This window comes from Mastigoproctus giganteus, chromosome 13 (assembly GCF_048544385.1).
Source record: "Mastigoproctus giganteus isolate SK-2022 chromosome 13, ASM4854438v1, whole genome shotgun sequence".
NCBI lineage: Eukaryota > Metazoa > Arthropoda > Arachnida > Uropygi > Thelyphonidae > Mastigoproctus > Mastigoproctus giganteus.
In genome coordinates this window covers 51,601,485-51,629,347 of record NC_143587.1, presented here as the reverse complement: position 1 = coordinate 51,629,347, position 27,863 = coordinate 51,601,485, and the positions used below count along the sequence as shown (strand labels likewise).

General features: G+C 38.2%; 1 protein-coding gene across 1 annotated transcript in view; it reads right to left on the bottom strand.

Moving 5' to 3' along the window:
- Positions 1–27,863, bottom strand: part of LOC150076045 (uncharacterized) — a 198,471-nt gene that overhangs the window by 24,075 nt on the left and 146,533 nt on the right. Inside the window, exon 3 of the mRNA XM_090387578.1 lies at positions 17,026–17,244. Within this exon, the coding sequence (XP_090243704.1) occupies positions 17,026–17,244 (219 nt within the window). The remainder of the gene's footprint in view (positions 1–17,025; positions 17,245–27,863) is intronic.

Genomic DNA, 27,863 nt, shown 5'->3' with positions numbered 1-27,863 from the left:
TGCTAAATCTGTATTTAAAAGGAGAAGAGAATTATTAATTATAAGTACTGATTGATCGATTGATTGTAAATTTACTCTACACTTTTTTTTTGCTGGCACTCAGGCAGTTTATATATACTTTAATTTTTGATATTTATGTTAATTTTTAAAAAATTAATGAGATTACTTGCTTTGTTTACTTTGAAAACCTCAAATATTGTTTGATTACCTCAATAGGTTGAGCTTAATCTTGTGTACAGTGTTTAATTTTTGTATAATTGTTAAGATACCCCTTCCCCCTTTGTCTCTCTCTCTCTCTCTCTCTCTCTCTCTCTCTCTCTCTCTCTCTCTCCTTTTTTTTATTAACAATTTTTGGCAAGGGTCTTTGGTTCGAACTTTGTTCGGCTCTTGGGGGTCCCTCTCTTTTGCTGCTGCTCGTTGGTAACATCTGGTCTACTTTCCCGTGGTGGTGGTGGTGGTGGAAGTGTTGCTGGCTTGCTGATTCCGGGTAGTCAGACGGCCAGTTCATATCTGGCCCTTTCTACTGAGTCTTGTATTATCTTAACAGTGAAACGAAACGGAGATGAACTAACGTTCCAGGTGCCGCCTTACAGAAATACATACATCCCATTAACCCCAAACCACTGCAGTGCCAAGAACATGTGACTTGGAGCCCTGACAAATGGGGGTACAGTTCTGTTTTCTGATAAGTCCCGTTTTAGCCTACAAACAGATTCTAGACGTTGTTTCACCTGAAGACAACGTGGATCGCTAGCGCGATCACTAGACTTAAATCCGATCGACTACGCGTGGGACGCCCTTGGGCGTCGCAGTGCACGTCGACAGCCAACCCCTCGGTTACTGGTGAGCTAAGGTCTGCGCTGGTGGAAGAATGGGATTTGTTGCCACAGAATCTTATAGGCACCCTTATATCGAGCATGATTTATCGCTGTCAGGCCTGTTTAACTGTTGGAGGGGAACATCCACCATACTGATGTCATGTTTTCATATTTTCGAGCATCTTGTATCGACATCTATATTGTGATCTTTTTGGAATTTCTTATACAACCCCTATAAATGTCTTTTATACCTGTCCGAAGTTTCTCGCTGTCTCCTTATTTCATCGTCATTCTGTGGTACACCACCAAACCAAATTTTGTCCCACTTCATCGCAAGCTGCACGAGTTACACCAAATTTTCTAAAGTGTTTTCTGTTAATTTTGTCGAGAAGTGTGAATATATGTAAACAGTTACTTCGTAGACACTATGACTGGTTAGGTGTTTACAGTTTCTGGTTTCACCAAATTAAACCAGAAACTGTAAGCGACCAATTCTAACCTTATGCTGACGGGATGCTGACGTCACGTTCCTCATTCTCCAACAGAACTATTAGGTATCTTTTCATAAATGAATTTCTTCTAAAATAAATTATTAACATAAGAATTTAAAAAGCCAAAACATTACTTTTAAATGCTGTCATTGCTCCTTTCACAAGCGCTCTGCTATAATGTCACGGTGCATACCACGTCGTAATTTTTGTGGACAGCAACATTAAATAAATTGGATAATCTACCTTCATAAAAATTATTTTAAGGAATAACTGTTTCCATTTTAGAATAATTTTCATTAATAATGTCTTAAATTATCGTGTTTTACATACCATATAAATATTAATAATATATACTTAAAAACATTTGTATCCATTAGTGTGTGCAGCTTACTGAATATTTGCATATCGATGCAAGAAACAGTCGGTCGCATTTTAGAAAACAGATTTATAAATAACTAACAAAATTCCATAGATTTATTCCGGACAGCGAGGAAAGCATGCCTTTCATCATGAGTGGTCTCGTTGTAATTCTAAGAACTAAGGAAGAACTCGTGCTCAACGCCTCCTTACTCTTAAGACCATAATTCATGGAGTGGCATTTTAACATTTCGTTTTGTGTAAATACAAGATTGTAAATAAAACAAACATTGGATCTGTATTGGTAAATAAATATTATTGAATTTACACTTTCAGAAGGTATGAGATTATTATTTATTACATTCACAGCATTAAATGAATGCCAAACATTTTCACATAAAGATAATTAATTTGATTCTTTCCTACAATAACACTGAGGATAGTTTCATTCAAAAACTGAAAGTTGTTCGATGAAACATCTATTACAAAATGCAACAATAATTTTTTTCACGAAATTATAATGACTTGCTATGGAAGGACGGGGGCTTATTAATAATTTTTTTCTTATTTTGATAATTTTTGCAGCTGTCTTGCGAGTGAAATCAAATCCTGGCTTTGTGGATTCCAGCAGAACAGACTTCTGGCCATAACACTTGACTACACACATCGTATTATATTGCCAACTAGGCAGATGTGACTGTCTGCGTGGTAGCACATTGGTTATAATCACCATCTTCTCTTCCCCACGTCGGTTGGAAAAAGACCCGGGTTCGACTGCCGTCAATAACGAGGAACTTTTATGGGCTTTTTTCACTCCATCGGTCTCAGGCGTGGATAGCAATGTTTTTTTCCGGAAAGTCGGGTTTTCCATCCAACAAAACAAGCAAATCGACCAGAGTTTTGGACATAACAAACATGAGCATATAATTTTTGGACATAACAAACATGGACCTATAAGTTAGTTCCTGGTGGCCCTAATATGAGTTATTTTTTGTCGGATGTGACACGATGAAATTTTCTGATATTTTGTTCGCTATCATGTGTACCGAAGCTAGTATTCTTGATTTCATAATTGTTCTTCAACTAGGAAGGTTTTTTTAATACTAATTTCTCTATAAAAGGGAAGGAAGTGAAAATACCTGTAAATGAATACATTCTTTCCGTCTGTAAGACTGCAGAACCTCCACTTCCAGCTTACTGTCCTGTGTAGATATTTCAGTAAACGTGACCTTGCTCCAATAAACGTCAAAGCAGAGAATCAATCCTGAGGAACAGCTAAAACAAAAATTTTCAGGTCTTCTGAATTTCGCTTTCTTCCCATAAACTGTTTCACCTCACCAGTAAGTGTAATGGCTTTTTTTTTTCATCGATTGCTACAGTAGATTCCTGTAGCAGCTAGTGACAACATCTGACTCTCTTCATTACTGGTATTGCTTTCCATAACTTAGCTTTCTTCCTCAGAGCTACTGTTGCCATCTATTACTTTTAAGCAATTTCTGATATTGAAATACCTATTTCTTAAAATTATATCTTCAACTGTTGGGGCACGTGTGGTTTTTGTTAAATATATTCGAATCATAAGATAATCTCGACAAAACGCCAATACTGTAGCTCCTATGAAAATTCCATTTCCTTTGGTATAAGATTTAGGCGTTCTATATCATCCACATATTTTCATATTTGCTAACTCATTTTAATTAAATCTTCACTGTCAAAATATTGGCTACTGCAACATGGATTTCCAATTTTCACGTTTATCCGATAATTCTTCTACAAAATTATATTCCTATCCTCCTACAAAATGAAAAGTGACTGTTTGGACGGGAAGAAAATGAGACTGAAAGTTTTTTAATTTCAGGATTGGACACCGATTCGTTGGGAGTTTTGGAAAGAACAGTTTTGTAGAGATACTCAGTTCTGCTTATCTGAGATGACATTGACACTGCAGCAGTATGAGATACATCCGAAACTGATTGATAAAAATCACCCGTCCTTTCCACAACGGGTGGTAGAGCACTGAATTCGATCCCGTTAGTGAAGCAGGAATTTTTATGGACAATGCTGGAGGCAATTAACTAATCCATAAATGAGACCAGCCAACTCATCCAATCCATGGATGAGTTAGTTGGTCTCAGGCTGGGTTAGCATGTTTTTTTTTTTTTTTTTATCCCTGAAACTCGCATTTCTCGTCCAGCAAACAAGCAAATCGGAACACAAAATACACTCAATTGGTCTAAGTTGCTGATGTGCCTAAAACAAAACAACAACAACAGACACAAAACAATAACAACAGACAATGATACAGATTGAAGATTAGTCAGCGACTGATTACAAATTGGTACTGAACGAAACGCTTTCAGAAGATTAGCAGTAGAAGAGAACTAACGTAGCACTTGAAGCAGATGTGGAAAAACTGAGTCTAGTATGCAGAAATATCATCAGGTAGAAAGTTGAGGCAACGTTGGTATTTATAGTGTTTATAGATTGTGCGCAGAACTGCAGTAAAACATCAGAACAGCAGGCACATGAAAGAGGTGAAAGAAGATCTACAATATTCAGTTATGACAGAACTGGAAACAAATTCTGGTTAAGTCGAAGAGACATTCTGTGCATTTGAAATAGTGAGTCTACTTTTTGCAATAACCAATTCACAGCTCCCATGAGATTACTACAACTTCCGTTCGAGGCTAGATAATGACGAGTTACTGCACTGCAGTGATAACATTTTTCAGATAACGCCTTTGACAATTGATCTTACAAATTTTGGTATTGTTTGCTTGAAAAAGCATTGACAGCATCACAACATTCTCTGAAGGAATTCGTTCGCTGAACAAGAGCTACAGAATATATGAGTGACTAACTGCAGTTCTGTTAGAACTGACATTCGAAGAAATATCGATATTAGATGAACGAAAATTAGCAAAAGTAGTAGATTTAAAGATGGGGAGGTAGTTTCCACCCTTTCAACTGTTAGATTGGCAAGAATGAAGCAGAAACAGTAGAAGAGCGAATAGATTCTACAAAATTTAAAATTCAACTCGCAGATAATACAAAGCTGCAGCTACATACTGATTAACTAAAATTCGTCTTACATTTATATTGATTCGGCGTTTGTATCACAGTTATTATAATTGCCGTCCTCACCACACTGGGTGGAAAAGCAAGGATCATCTTCCCTCCGGGGAAACTCGGGTTTTCTGTCCAGCAAAACAGTTATCACGACCACACGAAATCACACCCTTAGATAATGTTGCGTGGGGTCACAGAAAAATCCATGTTTTATTCTATGAATATTAAAATTCTATTGAGAGCTGACAAACTGAATGAGTATTTTGCATCTACATTCACTCATGAGGAATTCTTTAAGAAAGTGAAGGACAGAAGCTGATCAAACTCTAACAGGGACCTTAATGATTTTGTAATAACTGAGAGCAAAGTGGAGGAGAAATTATTGAAGTTAAACAGAGGAAAGGCAACTAGGGTAGATGGGATCTATCCAGTTATATTAAAGGTGGCGGCAAAGGAAGTAAGCAAACCTTAGCCATAATCATGAGAGCATCCTTGGACTCAGGAGAAGTCCCCACGGACTGAAGATGTACAAATGTATCCCCAGTTCACGAAGGGGGACAAAGGATGACACGAGTAATTACAGACCTGTTAGTTTAACTTCTGTTCCGGGGAAAATAATGGTGTCACTGGTTAAAGAAACATTGCACGATCATCTAGACAAGACTGCAGTAATAATTCAGACATAGCATGGGTGTGTTAAGGGAAAGTCTTGTCTGACAAATCTGATTGGATACTATGATGTGGTTACAAAGGAACTGGATGCAAAAAATAATTTTGATATCATATACTTGGATTTCAGGAAGGCTTTTGATACTGTTGCTCATGGAAGACTACTGTACAAATTGGAGCAGTATGGTATTAAGGGCAAGTTGCTATAATGGATAAAAGGGTGATTGAGTGGGAGACGACAGAGAGTGGTAATCAATTAACGCTGCTCTTCGTGGACTAATGTTATTAGTGGAGTCCCTCAGGGTTCGATGTTGGGTGGGCCTGCTGTTGTTTTGTATATTTATCAATGATGTTGATGAAGGTATATCAGGCTTAATGTCCACGTATGCAGATGATACAAAGGTTGGCAGGGTTATTAATGACATTAATGGCAGTGTGCTTCTGCAACAGGATCTAGAAAATTTGAGCAGATGGGCTGAGAAATGGCAACTGAAGTTTAACATTGACAAATGCAAAGTACTGCATATAGGTAGAAGTAACACCAGAGAAACGTACCAACTGTCTGGTACTACACTTATGGTGGTAGAAAATGAAAAAGACTTGGGAGTAATTGTGCAGTCAGATATGAAGTTTTCTGAGCAATGCAGACAGGCTGCCAGAGCATGGGGTATTGTCAATGATATACAGGAATTTTGCTAGTAGGGAAAAGGAGGTTATTTATCCCTTTGTATAAGGCAATAGTAAGGCCACGCCTTGAGTACTGTGTACAGGTCTGGAGGCTTAATTTTAGGAAGGATGTAGATTTGCTTGAGCGTGTACAGAGAAGGGCAACAAGACTGGTAAGCGGAACGAAGGGGTCCTCTTACCAAGAAAATCTTAAGTTCTGCAAATTGCAGCGGTTGGAGACTAGGCACCTGCCAGGTGATCTAATTTAGTTGTATAACTCCTTGAATGGGTTGAACACGCTGAATTCTGATGGAATTCTTCCGCTTGCTGAGATTACGAACCTGTGAGGGCATAAATTCAAATTGAGGAAGGACAGACAAATTTGCCTTTAGCCAACGGGTAGTTGATTTCTGGAACAAATATCCATCGGTCGTTGTGGAAGTTGATTGCTTAAATAAATTCAAGGAGGTTTTTTTTTTTTGGCTGATGCTACATAAGCTCATGCGCTTTCTTTATTGCATCACATGCTGTACTACTACTATTACTGTACAAGACGAATTGAGAATTGCATTTTGGAAGTTGCTGGAATCATTTCGAAGGATAATTCTGAAAAGAAAATATACTTGTATGACAGGAATATGGCCGAAGTTGCTGATGTGCCTAAAACCCTACAACAACTACCAGCCGAAGATATTGGCTCCCGCGTTCCTAGCGGCGCAAATCCCTGCCCGTTCAAACTTTGTCAGCACCTTCACTTTCTCTATTGCATGGGCATCATACTGAGCACTTTTGTGTAGCACGTTTGGTAGGATCGCTGTCTTCCGCACACCGGATGGAAAAACTGATTTCGAGCCCCGTCGATGACGGGAAGAATTTTTATGGGCCTTTTTCACAAAGTGGCTGAATTAGTCAGTCTGAAGAGAGGGTAGCATGTTTTTTTCTCCCGGAAATTCGGGTTTTTCATCCAGAAAACTAAAAACCGACTTCAAAACAAGCAATTTACAGAAAATATACATGGAGCAATATGGCCTTAGTCTCTTATGCTCCTAAAACCGTACAACAACAACATACCGACGAACGGACGGCGCAGAATATACACTGAGTGATCACTGAATTATGACCACCTTTATTATATGGCGCCTCCGTAGCCAGGTGGGAAGGAGCAGCAGTGCGTAGCACATGTTTCTTGATTAGACCGGGGTTCGAGCCCGTCACCACCAAATACGGAGGATGCGGAAAGGTCAGGAAATGACCACCGCATATCCCAGAGCAATATGGCCTTAGTTGCTAATGCTCCTAAAAACCAAATAACAACAACAATAACAACAACGACCACCTTTATGAAAACTGAATGCGACCCGTTGACAGGTACGAGAGTGCGGAGTTAGTCCACCTACGTAGCATAGATAAGGTGTCAATGGCTCAGTAGATAGTAAAATTCCGAACATGATGGGTAAAAGGAAGGATTTATCGGACTTTGATAAAGGACAGATTGTGGGTGCTCGACGAGCTAGTGTCTCGATTTCCCAAAAGTCTGAACTGGTGGGGTGTTCGAGAATTGCCGTAGTTAAAGTGTACAAGGACTGGCGTCAAAATGGAAGAAAGACCTGACGGAAAAACTGCAAAGGATCAGCGAAAGGTTGATGTTAGAGGTAAGCGTCGGGTCCGACGACTCGTACAGGCGAACAGGCGCAGCACTGTTGAAGAGTTGACTACCCAATACAACATGGTCCAACTCGAAACAATATCTGGCAAAACCATGCGGCACGCTCGCACGTATGGGCTATACCAGCAAACGACTCCTATGGCATGCTCTCCTAACCAAGGTGCATTGGCGTAAAAGACTCGCCTGGTGCAAAGAGCATGCAAGTTGGACGTTAGAAGGCTGGAAGAAGTTGTGCTGGTCGGATGAGTCACGTTATTTACTCCATACCGTGGATGGTCGTGTACGGATTTGGCGTCAACAACATGAGGCTCTTCATCCATCATGCATGGTATCAAAAGTGCAGGCCGGTGGAGGCGGTTGAATGGTGTGGGGCATATTTCACTGACAGGAACTTGGACCCCTGGTGCATGTGGAACAACGTATCAGTGGTCTCCGCTATTGTCAACTGCTTGCTGACTGTGTACACCCCGCTATGCTACACTTTTTCCCGAATGGAAATGGTGTCTTCCAAGATGACAATGTGCCGAACCATCGGGCACTTGTTGTGCAGGAATGGTTTGAGGAACACAGTTCTGACTTCCAGCATATCGATTGGCCTCCGAACTCCACCGATATCAATCCCATAGAGCACTTGTGGTTGTGGGACACTATGGAAAGACATACCAGGCGTCTAGATACACCAATCACCTCCACACTTGCATTGCTGACCGCATTACACACAGCTTGGTTGGCCATACCTACCGAACGCTTCCGACATCTTGTTGAATCAATGCTACATCGGATAGCTGCTGTACTGAGGGCAAAATCTACGAAGTATTAGGTTGGTGGTCATAATTCAGTGACCACTCAGTGTATAGTGAGAGCAGAGCAACCCCTGTCATCACAGACATACGCTGTGCCAGTTGGTGATGTCACTCTTAAGCGCTGAGGGATGCATCCACTTGTGGAGACAGGAGTGGACATAATGTTTACTCATGCCTGTATATTCCGATTTACTGCGCTATTTACAACTCTCGCTATTTACATATTCTGATTGAGATAAAAGGCATAGTTGTATTTAATATTTATTCGGAATAGAATTAATCTTTCGAGTGAATTACTTATTTTTTTAGGTGTTTACAGTAATTATTTATTTAAAGTTAAGCTTAAAAAAATTGACAAGTCCATTAGTATACGAAGTCAATATCTGGATGATATGTTTTATGCTGGAAGCATTGATCAACTGGGGTGTTGGTTAAGTCAATGTCGTGATTCGTATCTGTTCGTTTGTTCGCAAACATGCTTGATAAAAACCGTTAAAGTTTTCTTCTAGAATTTATGACTCTAGTGTTCACTGCATCTCTCCTGTGTACGGATCTGTTCACTTCGATTTCCTATTTTGTAGCACCGCTTTGCTGAGCATGGAACTTCGCTTTACAACTGGACGACTACAGCACCACTGTGTGTTAATATTAAAAATGTACAGAATTATTGCATTTTAAATATAATGCAGGCATTGATCCACTGTCCACCTTGTTATTCTATGCGAAGAAAAAATAACTATTGGAGTGCAGAATGATGAAAACTCTAATTGTGAACAGTGCTAATATTTAAACTATGGTTTTTTCCCCCCTAGCATTCAGTCAAGAGGAGAAACACATTTTTGTGGAGTTATTGTTTTCAGATACTATCGAAGTGAGCAGGGCCACGCAGGAATCTGCCCAACTCTCTGGATCTGCCTGCTGGGAAGTACTCACCCAAAAACCGGCACACAATTAGACAGTAATATAATACGAGGATCGTTTTCCTCATATTGTAACAAGTTTACATATATAGGATATTCTTTTTTATATAACAGAAAAAAATAAATAAAAGAAAAGACCTCGAACTCAGATTGTTAGACTATCACCGTCTCTTACGTTGTGAGTTAAGTAGGTATTGAGCCCTCTCGCACGTTGTTAGTGCCAACTCACAGAAGGAAGTTTCTAGGCTAACTAGTGTAGTGCAGCCGGATAGACATTTCCTCTGCTGCACCCCAGGATATGTTGAAGTTTGTACAACACTATATTCAATAATTTACTTCGGTTTACAGAAATTGATTAACTCGGCCACGAATACTCTGTTGAATTTAACCCAAACTAAACGAGAGATAAGTGAAGTAGCCACTATACCAAAATAGGATGCACAAGAAAGAAGAAACCTTAGGGTAAATTCAATACATTTACTCATGAGGAGTAAACCTGGATATAATCAATACACTTACTCCTGAGGACGGAGTAAGTATACAATGGTGGAAGAACGTACACTGCTCTTAAAAAGTATCCGGACGCGCCTTTTCATAGTCCAATGAACCTTCGATAAACAAGTAACTCGGAGCAGTGTATAATGAAGGCGTATGAGTCTGTATCAGTATATAATGAAAGCAAGTTAGTTGTTTCTCGTCATGGTACGTAGAACTCAGCTGACTGTTATTATTGGATATCACACTGCTAACTATCGATTCGTTCAATTGCCAACAGCTTACACCAGTGGTTTGCACGGTTTGCCGCGACCCTTTTCAAGAGATCCGCGAGATTAGGGGAAACTCCACTGAGTTCAATGGGAATCACTATTTAGGTATGCCGTGAATATGTATCTTCTAATTTCAAGTGACTCTAGTGAACACTAGAGTCACTTGAAATAGTAGTGAATTAAGTGAAAAAAGACTGAGAACTACTGGCTTACACCACCTAAAGTCAATAGTCGATGATGTTGCTATGAAATGGAAGCATGACGGTATCACCACTACCGTCCAAAAATGCATAGGAAGACCACAGAGGATCACTTCATATAACCAGGAAATCACAGATGCTCACTCCACGTAAAAAGAAAGATCACAGACGCTCTCTTTGTTTAAAGCGTCAACAGGAGTTGAGTTCTGTGCGAACACACTATCGTAAGGAGCTCCACAGCCTTGGTTTTCATGCGCGCGCATAAACCAATTTTTTCAGCCCTCGTGTGTAGTTAGTTAATAGAATCGCCATCCTCCCTACACCGGGTGGAAAAGACTTGAGTTCGAGTCCCGTCGTTGCCGTGAGGAATTTTTATGGACTTTTATTTTTCATTTTTTTCACAACGCGGGTGAGTTAGTCGGTCTCAGGCGAGGGTAGCATGGTTTTTTCTCCTCGGGTTTTTCGCAATTTTTCTCGCCTTATATGACGAACCCCATAACTGATGGACAGAGTAATGGAAATCGGTTCTATGAAGTGAAGAAACTCGCTGCACCACTGCAGTGAGACACACCAGCACGTTCTTATCTATTAGATGAGCAAGTATTGGTGTGGAAGACGCCTGGGGTCAGATTAGATTAAGAACCGAAACAACTAAGGACATCCGTATATTTTATCTGTAATTGAGTGTGTATTGTTCGATTAGTTTGCTCTTTGATAGGAGAAGCATATGATTTTCTTTCGGGGGGAGAAAAACTAAACAAACCTCTGCCTCAGATCAACTAACTCAGCCAAGTTCTGAAAAAACCCAAAAGCAAATTCCTCGCTTCATTTATGGAATTCGAACTCATGTCTTTTCAATGTGGAAGGAAAATGATTATAACCACTGTGCAAGGGTAAAAATCCTGACAAACGTTTGCTGCCTGAGAGAATTTCAATGTGCCAATAATGAAGTTTGGAGGAAGTGGAGTTATGATGTACAACTGTTTCTCGTGGTTTCTCCTGGGACCTCTGATGGTTGTGCAAAGAACCATGAACGGCGAGGCATACTCACTTAATGAGCATAATTCATGCTCACTAAGGCGTGGCAGTTCTTTGGTACAAATCCAAGTCTGTTTTAAGGATAGTGTCCCATGTAATAGAGCCAAAGTTGGTCCAGAAGGGCTCATGGATATGAATGTACAAAAGTAGGACTGGCCAGCGCAGAAGCCGATCTGAACCCTAGGTAGCTCAAAAGAATACTGATCTATAGGAGGACTGTAACCAGCTGCAGTCTATCGGTCGTTGATGAAAAGCCTACCAAGTAATATAAAGTGTGTCATACGGCCAAAGTTTGGGAAGTGTAACGCTACTGAAGTGAGTAACTGTGACATCCATGTAAAATTGACGTCTGTCTGATCCTTTTGACGGTTAGTGTACACTTCAATTGGTGATTCTCGGATTCCGAGGTAGGATCATGTTCTCTACTGATTCATAACCAATCCTAGTCTCAGAAACTATGTTTAATTGCTATCCGGTGGTCATTGACGACCAGCTGTTCAATTTTGTCCACGAACTCAGTAGTGTGAAATGAGGATAGTCGCCAACTTCTTTCCTTATCAGGGAGGCTCTCTCGGCCACACTTGTACTCTCTCCACCAATGTTTCACAACGTCGTACGATGGACAGATATCCCAATACACTGTAGACGATACATTCCCAATACACTGTTTGCCTTGCAAAAACAGGAATTTGATAACGGATCGATATTTAACTTTATCCATGATGACCCTGTCACACATTCAGCTCTATAAAAAAAAAAAGAAACATAAGAGTTGGAGCAATGGAACTTCTGGCATATATCACTAGATAAACAAGCAATACAGTCAATAAAACATTACGTTCATAGAATACACAGGAGAAGGTCAAGGAGGAAACATTTTGATACAGCCTCGTATGTTCAGAGAGAAAGAAGGGGAAGTATGTTCAGAGAGAAAGAAGGGGAAGACAATATTTACCCAACGAGAGAAATAAAAATCCCTCATCTCTCGAGTCCTTAGTGCTCATGCTATAATCCTGGTTAGGCATCGAGTCTTTAAGACTCTATTATATCTTTCTGCTGTCGTCATGAGCCAGTCAAGTGGCTTCACTGTCTTCCAAGTCCACTGCTGGCAGAATCAATTCCATCCCTGTACTTTGTAATTCGAAAATAAGACTTATCTGATATAAAAGTCTATTAACTGGATAGTCCGTTTGTTATTCGCATAACCTTCTGCTACGCTTTTTCTACATGAAAACTATTTTCGGACTTTGAAAAAGCCTCGGTTGCATCCATTCAATTTCTCTTTTTTCAATTTATTTATTTTTTATAGAGTTTAGATTTTGCTCAAAGTAATTTGGTCTCGTTCTTGTTTATTCTTCTCGTACTTTTTTCGTTCGTCTAAAAATTGTGGCGCAGTTGGCTTTCAGTGAAAACTTAAAAGACAGGAGTACCATTTAAAGCCCAGGAGAAATCAACAAACGCTACTGTTATTGCAATTTCTATATTACTCTATAAGGAATGTTTTTAACCAGGGGATTTATCCACTCGTGTCCAAGAAAAGATAGAGATCGTATAAAAGTACGAACAATGTGGTTTTAGTGCATCGAAGTACTTCAGAGCGGATATAAAGTCAATAGGGTTTAGTCGAAGTAAATAAATAGACTGATGCACAAAATTAAGGCAATACAACTTAATCAATATTATTATATAGATTTTAAGAGTAACTTAGGAGATGGAAATATGTCAGCATGCAAATTCCGAATATCTAACCGAATATAATTCGCTCTGCAATGTACAAATTATTTAAGCCTATAACAGGTGGAGTACAAGTCTTTAGAGGCTATAAGATATCTAAATGAAGAGGTATACACTACCGTACCATTAATATCAGGACACCACTCCTTCGATAGGTGGCCTACCCAAGAACCACGTGTTACGACCGAGTTAAGAGACTTCAGCGCGCTTTAACGGCACTGAACATTCCTAGGTCTAAGACTGGCAATGTGATCTGCAAATGAAAGCCGACTGGTGCTGAAACCGTCACCGAACGAACCGGAAAACCTCTGAAGCTGACGGAACCTGACAGGGAGAGCGCTGCATAAAACTGTCCGCTTGGAATGCAGGCTGACATTGTCGCAGCACATGCAGGCTCTCGTTAGTTGGTTAGTTGTTGTAAGTTTTAGACGCATAAGCAAATTAGGCCATATTGAGCTGATTATAATATTTGTTAATTGCGTATGTTCTGTGGTCGATCTGCTGTTTTCTGTACGAAAAACTCAAGTTTTCGGGAGAAAAAACATGCAACATTCGCCTGAGACCGAATAACTCAGCCATGTTGTGAAAAAGACCTATAAAATTTCCTCGCGTCATTGACGGAATTCGAACTCATGTCTTTTCACACGATGTGGTGAGGACGGTGATCACACCAACTGTGTTACCCGCAAGGGCACAGGCTCTCAGTGAGACGATTAGGCATGTCAGTACAGTACAAAATTATTATTATTATTATATTAGTGTCACCCGTAATTCATTACATAAACCCTTATTTGTGTCTATTAATTGCGTGTGTTCTCTGGTCGATATGCCTGTTTTGCTGGACGAAAAAACCTTACTATCTACGCCTGAGACCAACTAACTCAGCCACAGAATGAAAAAAGTCCATTAAAGTTCCTTTAAAGTCCCATTAAAGGCCCAGGTTCCAATCCTCGCGTCATTGACGGGATTCGAACCCGGACCTTTCCACCGGGTGTGGGGAGGACCGTGACGATACCACTGTGCTACCGCGCAGATTTGTCAGAGAACAGTACAGTGCGAGAGACGCTCCATGATATGGGTTATCATGTCGGTGCAGCAGTCCACAAGCCCCTAATGGAGTAGTTTGGTGTAAAACCGGCCGTCCTTGGTCCATAGACCAATGGAAAGCTGTGCTTTGGAGTGAGTGACAATACATGGTCTATCAGTCCGATGGTAGTGCCTGGGTGTGGAGGATGCCCGGTGAAACGTATCTTCTTAACTGTATCGTCCCGAAAATGAAGTTTGGTGGATGCAGCGTAATGGCCTGAGGTTGTTTTTCAGACTGCCAAAACAAAACAAAAAAAAAAAAAAAAAAACACAGAACTGAACCGAACTGGTCACCGCTTTAAGGGCTAAATGGTGGGAACTATCGAAAAACATTTACAATAACCTCCAGTCTCCGAGGAACACTCTCCAACAGGCTGTTCCTCGAAGACTAGAAAGGTTTCAGCAGATATTATTAGTTTTTTGTACATAAAGGTTATTTGTAGATATCCAGGCGTCCGGATATTAACGATAGGACTCTATACACAGCGATACTTTTGTTAAATATTAACGTTATTAATAATTAACATTTAAAGATTGTGGACATAAAACTAATTTCATTCATATTAGAAAATGATACGTTTAGACACTAAAAATACCATTTCAACGAAATATATGGTTTTTAGAAGAATAGCACCTATTAGTTTACGTTCATAACGGAGAATGTGTTCTTAAAATTAAAGAAAATATTCATTGCCCATGGCTGCATAGTCTGAGATAAACTACCGAAAACAGTCCATTGAAGAAATTCATTAAATTTTCTCATGATAAGAAGTCCTTGCAGTGATGCTCTCGTGTAAATCAATCAGCTGCCATGAACGTCCGCAGATTAGGTTAGGAGTGTGTTACGCCCCAAGAACGGCCTCCGCAGCCGAGTGGTCAGGAGCTGGACTCCAGTAGCACACGCTCTTTAAGTAGACCGGGGTTCAAGCTCCTGACTGCTAAATGCGGTCGATCTACCAATCCGCACTAGACTAGCGTGGCAGATTATGGTCCATTTCCCTCAGCATGAACAGTTGAGGAGGCTTCCATCCTGCAGTGGGTTGTTAATGGCTGCAGTTTACCTTTACCTTTTACCCGCCAAGGCAACTAGGACTATAAGATGTAAGTATATTGTGTCTGCTAACTGAGTGTATTCTTCAATTGTTTGCTGGTTGAAAAACCCGATCTTCCGGGAGGAAAAACCATGCAAACCTCGCCTGAGACCAACTAACTCAGCTACATTGCTAAAAAAGCTGCCCAAAAATTCTTCGCTTTACTGGTGGCATTCGAACCCAGGCCTTTATCTACGCGGTGTGGAAGGATGATGATTATAATCACTGTGCTACCAGGCAGGGCATGAAAGTCCTCAGGGGCACACATTGGTCAGCCACATGAAAACGGATCTTGAAAAAATATTCAATGTTTGCTTATCTACAAATTCATCATCTTTAATAAACGTCGGCCCTTTCATTCAGTTTTTTTTCTATTAATTCAATTTTTCTTTACAAATACTTCACACAAACCGAATGAATGAATATAAACTTGCATTCAAATATCACTTGACATTACTAAGTTAAGATGTCGATGTAATTAAATAAACAGCATAGTGTTTCTTTTCTTACAGTTGTTTCTGAAGGATATCAGCAATATTTTCAATTTTATCATGTTTTGTTGCAATTTCATCGGCAACTAAACAGCTATAGAAACTAAAGGCTTCATCGTGCTGTAAAACTTTTCTATAAACTGACTGTGATACATTTAAATCTTTGGGTAGAAAATATGTAAGAAACGTGATATATATTGTAATACCATTTCATATTAATCTTTCAGTTAACAGAGAGTCGCTATTAAATAAAAAAGTGAAATGTTTCCAAAATAATTTTTCTTGAAGCTCAAAGATGTAAGAAGATTCCTGTAAAGTTATAAAATAGTTGCAGAACTAAAATTAGACACAATATATTCCTCTACAATAGTGCACTTGAAGCTAGGAGCAACAAGCCTAGCAACTAAAAAGGATTCCAAATCCTAACAAAGGAGGGGACCTCAATCCACGCGAAGAGAACTCCTTACTGGCTTTTTCTCCTCTACATTAATTTTCGTATGTACAAGAAGTAGATGTAAATAACGTTCTGATATTGTCGTGCTTGTGAACCCAACAGCTTTGTCTTGTTCTCGTGTGGATTTTCAGATGAATATTGACGGAGCCTAAAAGGTTAAGCCATCCTTCATGTGTCCACGGCATACTCAACGACCAATCGATTTTTCAGAAAACTCAAAGTGCATATTAATGCACTTTTTGAAGTCAGACTGTGTCAAAAGCTTGGTGCCAGCTAATCTTAAAGGACAGCGATGTACCGTTACTCTTAACGCTTTCCACACAGCTCTCCTCTGGAATACTGAGTTCAAGAGACACTTGTCTGGCACCACTATTCGATCCATAAGTCGATATTATAGCCTGTTGAGCTTTGGACTGGTTGTTGCTTTCATAGCGCCAAAAGTCATTGTTCTTTTTCACGAACTGCCAAGTCAGCTGGTTTCTCAGGACATTTTACCATACATTATTGTTGCAGAACTTCATAATTGCCCTTCATAAATTCCCTTTCAAAAACCTTGGTTCTTGTCGTATGCAGATACACAAATCCTGCGAAACGTATTCCTGCTAAGAGGTATTAGATATGTCAGGTATATTGATATAAATAAAAATGACAATTAAAAACATATTGTAAAATTTTTAAAAATATCAATAATATCATGCGTTTTACCGTCAGAGTGCTTTTGATGGTCAACAGTATGTCCGCCACAATTGTGAGACAAAAATGTGACGTCACAATGAGAGACACACAGGTCTCACTGCTGAGTCTGGAGGGAGCCAACTTTACTTGAGCTGTCTGTAGGAAGGCTAACTGAAGCAGCGAAAATGACGACAGAAGGCAAGGAAATGTTAAATCCCACAGGACATCATTCAATACCCCTGGCATCAACTGAAAAGAAAAGACAAAATAAATATTATTTTCAGAGATAATAAACCTCTTAATGTATGCTTTCAATTTTAAAAATGCACGCTGCTCAAAGACTGTATACTAAGTGGTACACATTATTAGGTACATTTGCCTAATAGCTAGTAGCTCACCCTTTAGCCCTCAGAATAGCTTTGATTCATTGGCGCATGGATTAAATCAGATGTAAAAAGCGCGCCACATTGGGTCTGGTCCACGTTGTTTCAATTGCTTCCCACATTCATTACAAATTGGATGAGTAGTTGCCATTTTCGAGATGCTCATGCCGCTAGTCTGACACCGACCACCTAGCCACGTGAAAGTTCACTTAAATCTTTCGTCTTGCCCATTCTCGCAGTGAATTTCACACATAAAACATATGTATGCTTCGATTACCCGTTCTGATTGGGATTTGAACGCAGATCCCTCGATCTCGTCTATAAAGTGTTTTTCTTGCCATTTGTGATCTAGGGAGCCAGAGGTTTTCTAAAAGCTACCAGGACTGTGATACCAAGACATCTTGAGGGCCTTCAAAGGATTACATTGCTTCGCTCAACTTGGGTATTTGTTGCGCATATTGTACTGCTTCGACAGCTGCAAATCATTGCTGAAAATGACCTGAAGAATTAGATGTTATTTCTACTTGTCTTGTATATTGCCTATGGAGGAATGTTCTTGTGAATATTTTGGATTTTGAGCAAAAGTTAAATGTTCATATCAAGTCAGAATCTCGATATCCTTAACCAATGTTTGGAAAAATAGATGAAGTCCAGCACAATAGGCATTACAACAAGACATTCATGCGCTGTAAGCAAAAAAAATCTACTATTTTGCTTACAGGGCATGGTCCCCCAAATCAGAAACTCGTGGAGAGGGTGTTTTCTGAAGTGACTGTTGCTATTGTGAGGAAGTGGAAGACTGGAGGCAAATTCTTCAACATTCTTCGATTTCCACAAGATTCATTCTTGTGGAAAAGACCGGAACATTTGACACATGTAGATGAGCACTTCCTCATTTCAACTAGAGAAAATTGTAAAAGCTTCAATGAATTTTGCGTCACTGTTTTTTAAGAAGGAGATTCATGTAAACCGCCCTCTGGTTCCGGCAAATTCTTGACCTGGCTTGATCTACTTAATAAGTAAATAAATTTTCTGTTTATACTCCGGGACGACCAAACGGTCAGAGGAGTTTACAAGATACACAGAATACAAGAACAAGCACCGTATTCAGCAGTCACGGGCTTGAACCCCGGTCACTCAAGGCACGTGTACTTATGCACCCGCGCGCCTGACCACTAGGCTACGGCGGCCTTCTTTATTGAGATCTGACTATTTTAAAAGTGAATCTTACACCAACATGTGACCTTCTGAAAGTGACCTCTATCTTGATGGGTCTTACCTTCTGCATCGAATTTCTTCTTTTAATTGTGATCTTTTTGAACGTAAACTTCTACGTACTCGAACGTGACTTCTACCTTTCTGGGACTTACCTTATGGATGCGACCTTCTTCGCAGAAATCGCTTATTACCGAGACATGATTACCTTCTCTCAAAAAAAAAAAAAAAAAAAAACTGAAACTATTATATTAGGGCCACCCATAATTTCTTATATATGCCCATACTGTATATATATATATATATATATATATATATATATATATATATATATATATATATATAAATATAAATATACCATAATTAGATAAGTTATAGTGCAAGAACCCTCCATAGTTTGAAAATCGATTCGTTCTATATTTAACATGTAATATTTTATTTTAACATTTTAAACGCTGTAATATTACTATTCTATAAATATAAATATATATATATTACGTCTGTAAATTTTGTGTGTTCTCTGGTCTATTTGCCTGAACGGGAAAAAACCTTGCTATCTACGCCTGAGACCGACTAACTCAGCCACGGAGTGAAAAAAGCCCATTAAAGTTTCTCGCGTCATACGGGATCCGAACCTGTGCCTCTCCACCCGGTGTGGAGAAGACGGTGACGATACCACTGTGCTACCCATGCAGACTCTGAGCTCAACCTACTGACACTTGTTAGTACCCCTGTTGGTGGTACGGAATTCACTTTATTTATTGCTGGCTTTGGTGTGAGCGCCTGTCTTCCGCCGAAGGTTGAGAGCATTCTGCTCCTGACCTTCCGATTAATGATGGATCCATCCGTCCTTTCACCAAATCAATGTTTCCTTAATTCATTTACATTTTATCAGTATATATGCTTTCCAATTCTAAAAGTCATACTTCAGTTTGCCCACAATAATTTACTGGTAGTTGTAGTGTTTTGTACGTGAATCAGCAACTTAGGTCATATTGCCACTTGGGCCGTATATAATATATCTATTATATATTATATACTAGGGTACCTGCCCACCCACTGATGATAGGCCAATAGCCTTGAAACATGTCTGGGTGGTGGTACTCACTGAGAATAAGTAACAATAGTCTTCTCTATTAGTGAAGCGTTACTTATTTGAGGTAGTGCAGTATCATGGCAACTCGTCGTGAAGGCAGAGCACAATATGAAAAGAGCAAATGATGCCCACAACAACTACTTTGTAGTTTTTTAAGAGTGTCTATGGTGTATCAAAACACCGATATTATATATAATATATCTGTAAATTGCGTGTGTTCTGTGGTCGGTTTCCAGAACGAAAACCCGGCTTTCCGGAAGAAAGACCATGCTACCTCTTCTGAGATCGACTAACTCAGCCACGTTGTGAAAAAGACCTACAAAAATTCCTGGATTCGAACTCAGGTCTTTTCCACCCGGTGTGGGAAGGGCAATGATTTACCAACTGTGCTACAGTTGGTAAATCATTGCCTCACAATGGTCTAACTATTCTTTGGCTTAAAGAAAATTTTATCATATCCAGTCGGAGAGTATCTTTGCTTAATTTAAAATTGTCTCACCATTTGAGCATATTGTTAGAGAAGGAAATTGCATTCTCATGTTGATTTATTTTTAAAATCCCTTTTAAAATCTAAATAATTCTATTCGGTAATCATTGTTCTTGTTTGAAAGCCTATTTCGTTCTTAAATGAGATTTTCAAACTGATATATGAAAAATTACAATGAACTTTAAAATTGGCTTAAAATTAATTTAAAAATTATAGTCAGAAACACCCATATAGCAGCTGTGGTAGAGAAAAATATTTTAGGCGGGTGAATGTCATTAGTTACCTGCTCCCTTTTCTCTCTCATTTCTCATACCTTCACCCACATACCGACTGCTTACATAAGCAGTGAGTTTTTGACCAACAATTTGTTGATGAGAAGGGATGGAACTGCAGCGTGAATGAGCGCAAAAGCTAATGAACAACCTTCACCCACATACAGAAATTCTTTATAGAATAGTTATAGAAATATTAGCATTAATTGAATTGAGGTTGTGGGGTTGCTATTATTGTAGGGTTTTTAGGCGCATTAGCAAATCAGACCATATTATGCTGTGCATATTATCTTTGTGAACTGCACGTTCTCTGTGCTCGATTTGCAAGTTTGCTGCACGATAGCCCTCGTAGCACAGTTGATAAAATGTCCGTCCTCCGCACACCGGGTGTAAAAGACCTGAGTTCGAGTCCCATCGATGACGCGAGGAAATTTTATGGTCCTTTTCCACAACATGGCTTAGTTAGTCCGTCTCAGCTGAGGGTAGCATGGTTTTTTCCTCCGTAAATTCTAAATTTTTGTCCAGTAAACAAAAAATCTACCTCAGAACACACGCAATTTACAGACATGTTATATACAGCGCAATATGGCCTAAGTCGCTGATGCTCCTAAAAAACCTTACCACAAGAGCTGCACGAAAAACCCGAGTTACCGGTAGTTAAAAAAAAAACATGATACCCTCGCCTGAGACGGACTAACTGAACCATAGGTGGTAGATGATTTTCATCAACCGGCGAAATACCACCACTTTGCTTATTGGAGGCTTGAAGTGGTGAAACCCATGTTTAGTCTCTAGAGCAAAGTTTCCGGCATCCCCCTCCTCCCCATACTTCTCCTTCAACCCATGCACGGTACTAAGTACTATAGGTTTTGATACCTTTCGTGTTTGGGGTTTTCATTAAAAAAAAAAAAAAAAAAACCATAAAAATTCCGTGTGCCATTCAGGGATTCGAACAAGATGTTTTCCATCCAGTGTGGGGAGGACGGTGATTATACGAGTTGTGCTAGCCTTGTCATGGATTGATAAGACAGTGGTAGCATAAAATAAATTACCGATAAAATACTGGTTGGTACAAGGACTGTGTTAAGTCTTTTAAGCGTCTCTGGTACCAACCATTATTTTAAGCAATAATAACTATCTCTAGCAGCAAAGGTCCTGTATTGGCTTACTATTAATGAACTGCCAGTTTAACATTACCACTAAATTATTTCCATTTTCAATATCTTAAGTGTGTTTGCTTGCTAAGTAATAAATTAAATGAAATTTATATTACTTAAATCAGTGTTTCTCAAACTTACAATAATCGCGTACCCCTTTTGAGGTTTTAATCTTACCAGCGAACCCCTGCTCGGGCCAAGATTATTTGGGGATTGTTTTAATAATACTATTTTATCTAGACTAGATCAAATACAGTACAATATATGATATTCATTTATTGATATATAATAAAAGTTATACATATATACTACATATAGAAATAATAATTAAAAAATGGAAGTAATAATAAAAATCAACAGAAATTCTGACAGGACAGCGTAGATATACAGGGTGTCCCAAAAGTAACTATCTATTACGCTAAATAAGGCGAATTTCAAAAAATTAACTGCCATTTTCAGACTATCTGAATAATTTATCTGAATCTTGTTGAAGTAACATAACCCGATTATTTTGTTAACCGCACACATTTATAATCGAAATGTTTTAACATGAAACATATTTTATGCCATTCATAATATCTTTATTAATGAACCCTGTGGGAGCGTCTCTGTTAATAATCATGACAGTATTGTATGCTGAACGACACCATTTATAACCATGCTTTCTTTTCAACACAGCAGTAACTTATTTCTAATGAAATTTTTCCATTTTTTCAATTAATACAGCCCACACTCGTGTATTCATGAACGAACATTAAGGAAGTCAAAATAAATTATGTAAAAATAATACATTGCACCCGTTCTTCTTGTAATAATTTCACAATAACTAGCCTTCGCTAGATATGATTTTTAATCTGAATCCATTTAATAATTTTCGTTTCATTCCAGGTGTCCTACACTACCTGAACCGAGGACTCTATATTTTTTTACAATAAATTTTATAAAGTATTTTTTGTCTTTCTTAAACAGTCATGATCTATCCTCTCCAAGTAACGCGCACGTCTATTATACGGATGTTTTTGAATGTTATTTTCAATTAATTCCAAGCCAATTTTAAGGCGTCATTGAAATTTTTAATATTTGTCATAACAAATATTTGCCAAAAAACTAGGATTTCTTAAAAGAATCAACCGAGACTTCAATCAATTGGCAATATTCAATATATCTTTACAAAATTTATGTTAGGCCAGCCCTAGAATATGCCTCCCTCCCAGATCTGGTCCATGCAGCTTACCAAAAGTGGATTACAATATAATAAGAAATCTTACCAAGAGTGGTGTATGCTCTTTGGACTTGAAACGCTGGAAGAAAGAAGATACAAAGCCGATTTACTCCTATTTAACCAGGTGGTAAATGGTACCATAAATTGCCCTCACTTCGTTTCACAAATTAACTTCAACGCACCGAAAAGAGCTTTAAGAAACCATCCACTGCTCAAACCATCCTATGCAAGAACTAATTATGGATATTTCAACTACTACAACAGGACTGCATGATCAATTAACAAAGCAAACTGGAGATATTTGATACCCTTGGACACTTCAAGAGGCAACTGACATCTCCAACCGCACCACTTACCTGGGCCTTTAAATTGTTTGTTTGTTTTTTTTTTTCTTCATTTATGTACTTTTGCCGTTTTTTACCTGATGAAATTTGTATTCCAAGTGTCTGCTTGCTTTGGAGTCGTGTAACTTTATTTTTGTTGCTACACACTAACGTATGTTTGTTTGTTGTTTTGTAGCTGTTTAAATAAATACATAAATAAGACAACATAATATTTCATCTTTAGATCATAAAAGTATACAGAATTGGGATACAGGTGACGATATTATCATATACATGGATGGGACTGGGATTACCCTCATAATTATTCAGTTATGTCTTCATCCAATTATAAGTATTACGCAATTTCAATAATTTAAAAATTGCAGTTTCCATAAAACTAAAAATGTTCGAAGTTTCAGTGAGATTTTAAACCTAGCATTTGGCGTTTATTACTGAAATACGAGTACTGTATTCTGGTTTCAACTTTTTCTAGAGAGAGCGTATAAGAAGTTAAGCTTTACTGTAAAGGTATGAAGCTAGCAAGAGCCCTCTTAAATTTCTTAGTCTCATACACTCACGATTAACGCCATGACCCACATCCCTCGTACACAAGTACCAACCGTGTATCGATTCATCTTTTAACCGCGCCAGCTCTCGATTGACATCAGGGTTAGTTCGTGACTTACGGCTACATATATGCATTAGAAATATGACGCCCAGACTTGTTACTTGTAACCTGACAACATAAAGAAAGCACCTTATACTTACAGAAGACCGCCCCTGATTATGTCACCTGTGTATTGCGCACATGTAGTGATAGTCTGGTCTCTCCTTAGTTAGCTTCATGAATGCCACCGGCGATGCTGGTGGGGGGGAGGGATGGATCAATTAACTTCCCTTGAAAAATTATCACTGATATCATCCCAGATATGATTAAAGTCTCAAAATTTTCTTCAATTTTTAAAATCGAGAAACCCAGAAGAAATATCGCAAAAGTAATACATTCTACGCATTTTAGGTTTAACGCGACTGAACAACATACCACTTCTCGATTCAGAATGCTTTATTCTTGGTTTAATGCAGTTAGGAACAAAGTACATGGCAGGAGAATCGTGTTAAGTGCTTAGTAGATGTATTTTAATGATTTTTATTGTTGCTTTTATTCATTCGTTTTGAAAGTTTCATTAAAAAATAGCTAAAGATTATGCAACGGCATAATCTTTAGTATGAAGGAGAAACGGCAAGCTACGCCGTTTCTCCTTTCATACTCAGTTATTTATACCCGATTTTCAATATTTACAATTTTATTTTATGAATTGTAACCATTTTTTGTGTAATATTAAATTGTAACTTTATATTTTTCTATATTATAATGATATAAAAATAAAAATGATTTCGTGACTTAAATATTTCTAGGGTTAAAAAAAAAGGACGTCTAAAAGAAAATATGAAATAAAAAACGAAAGATGATAATAAAAAAATTAAATTGTCAAATATGATGAAATAAGAAAAGGAAATGATAAACACATGATGTATAGCAGTTCTTTATTATAACTTCATTCTCTCCGCGATCGCTATGCTTTTAAAAACACTTACTGTAAAAAAAAAATTTATGCTACTAGTTGATATATATTTTATTTGAATAAACCATCAGTACCTGATGTAGCAAAGTGGTCAACGTGAAGTACTTTAACACACGTGTTTGAGTCGATCATGACTGCAAAATACGATTAATGACTGAATTCTTCGCAAAATGATTAGTTGTATATTCATCTGACCTATGCGGTCGTACAGGAGTATAAACAGAACATCTACCTCATAAACTGAGAAATGACCAGTGGTGTATTCGGGCTGGAACGACCTTCCGGTACTTTTTTCCAAATGTCATAATAGAAAATCATTAAATTTATACACCTAATATTATTGAAACAACGGCATAATCAAAGGGGAGGGAGAAATATCTATTTTACCCATTGCTACTAAAAATATATATTAATAGTAATCTTTAAAATTAATAGATTTATTTAAAAACAAAAATATAAATTTCGCAATGAAACTTGAACGTTTCTTACTAAAGTACAATTTGTTAGATAAAGAGATCCAATGAATGAGATATAGTGATGCGTGCGAACGCTGCATTTTGATTCGCCATAGGCTGAATGCTAGAACTGGTTGTTCTATGAACCGTGAGTCTGAAGTCTGATTCAGTTACTGTACAGTCGATGTGGCGTTATCATATAGTCTTCTGGAGAACGAGCGTTCCGGTACTATTTTTTTAGCAATACATCTCTGGAAATGACTGCTTATTTTGAATACTGTCATACAGAGATTCTCAACATTTTGTCATGGTAGGTTCCCTTGGAATTCAGAGGATAATTAGCAAAATTACTAAATAACGCTTGTTACTAATCTGAATGGAGTTTTGTATGCTTGTGGCAGCCTTTTGGCTGCAAAAAGAAAAAAAAAAGTATAGCAAGTCATTACAGCCAGATAATATCCGCCAGGAGTTAAAAAAAATAACTGTAATTGTAAATAATTTAAACTAAATAAATAATTGTATTTCTAAAAGATTAGGTTAAAGAAATAATCGCAAATAAAATGCAGTAAAGCATACTTTTGTACATATCAGATAAAATTAGATATGAAACTGAATATTTGAGTTTGTTTCCCTCTGTAATTGAAATTACTTAAATATAAAACCATATAAATACCTTACACGTCAAACATACATGCTCTTCCACAATCTAAGACATTGTCTGCTTTACACTTTGGTATGTAAATGTCATTCACCAGCCCTCCGGAGAAACACAGCTGATAGAAATAAATCCCTCGCCACACCGGGTGGAAAAGACCTGTCAACGACGAGAGGAATTTTTATGGGCTTTTTTATTTATTTATTTTATTTATTCAGTTGGAGATTATAATCTCACCTCTGGACAGCAATGTGCTAGTGGGGTTTATATTAGTGGCAAGTCAGTAATTACAGTAATGATTACAAGACAAGAGATAAATGAATAGTGTATAACATAATAAAACAGGAGATTTATTGGAATAAACAAAATAAAAATAAATGTATAACAAGGGTAAATTAGATCAAATTAATTCTATAAAAATGAACAGAAATTGATCAATGCGATTAGTAGGAGAAAGTCTGAGGTCCATTTTGAACTCCATCATAAAAAGTGACTATTGGCACATCCCAGGAAGACAACAGCATTCCGAATTGGCCCTGTCAGCCGACGACATGTTTTTTCACAACATGGCTGAGTTAGTCGGTCTCACTCGCGAATTGGATAGTTTTCCTCAGGAAACTCGGCAACAACTAGACCAGACAACACAATTTACAGACATGACATAGACGGCACAATAAGGTCAAAGTCACTAATACGCCCAAAACCCCTACTACAACAACAAAAAACGAGCAATAAAGATATTACTACTACTACTACTACCACCAATTATAATAATATTTTTCGAATTTTTGAAAAGTATAGATTACTTCTGCCTAAGGTAATGGTAAAATTTTGTAATTTGAATACGCTATGCGAACAGAAAAAAAAATTCTCGGATAAGTTGCCCTCCTGACATGACAGTGTTTCTAGCAGTTATTGCCTTACTAATACTAGTGAAGCAGAATAGGCATGTTCATTTGAAATGCTCATGGAGAAACAGCTGTTCCGACCTAAGCCATAAAGGTAACCAAGAGATACAATTTATAAATGTAATGCCGGCAGTCACTGAAGAAGCCTCAGGTTGGCAATAATATAGATCATATTGTGGCTGCAAAATTCCTTTAAGTACATCCTTCGTTGGAAGAGTAAGTTACCGCATAATACCCGTATTGTAATGCCAGTATATCCATGACTGCCTATTCTTATTTATACTTCAAATGCCAACTCCTTAAAAAGAAATTATTTCTACTTATGTTTCCTTCTGTTCACCAGCAACAGTGCTTTTTCCAAGCTGTTAGATTATAATAATGACAAACCGAAAACTCTTCGGAAATCAAACCTTGCTTTTAGATGTTAATCATTCACACGTTTATAATTCTTTATAATTCTTTATTGCATTACAACCCTGGCACTGTCGAAACGATAAATATTCATAAATATACATATATAAGATAAATATTGGTCATTAGGCTACGTAGTAAGAGCTGGTTCTGATTTTATTTCGTCTCTTTAGACGTTATTATGGCCTTGGAGACTGAATAATATCGGCACATTGTATACAATAAACTTTTATACAATATATAATAATATATTGTACAAAATTATATAATAATAATAATAATAATAATAATAAGCGAGGAGACCCCTCCTACCCGGGCGGAAGAAACGAAGATAGAAAGATGGACAAAGAAGACACTCCGTGGCAGATACTACAATGACCTCCATCAAGGCTACACAGATAAAAATGGCTTTCAATGCACGGCTCACGACGGGACGCTCTTCTCCGAGACCGAATGATTCATGCTCGCCATGTAAAACCAGGTAATCAGCACCAAAAACTATACAAAATACATCGTCGAGGACCATGGAATGACAGAAGACACATGCCGACGATGCCACCTGGTCTCAGAAACGATCCAACACATCACTGCAGGATGCAAGGTAATAACCCAGACGGAGTACACTCACAGACAAGATCAGGTCTCTAGGATAATACATCAGAATCTAGCGAGGAAATACCAGGTGATCAAAGAAAGTGTAC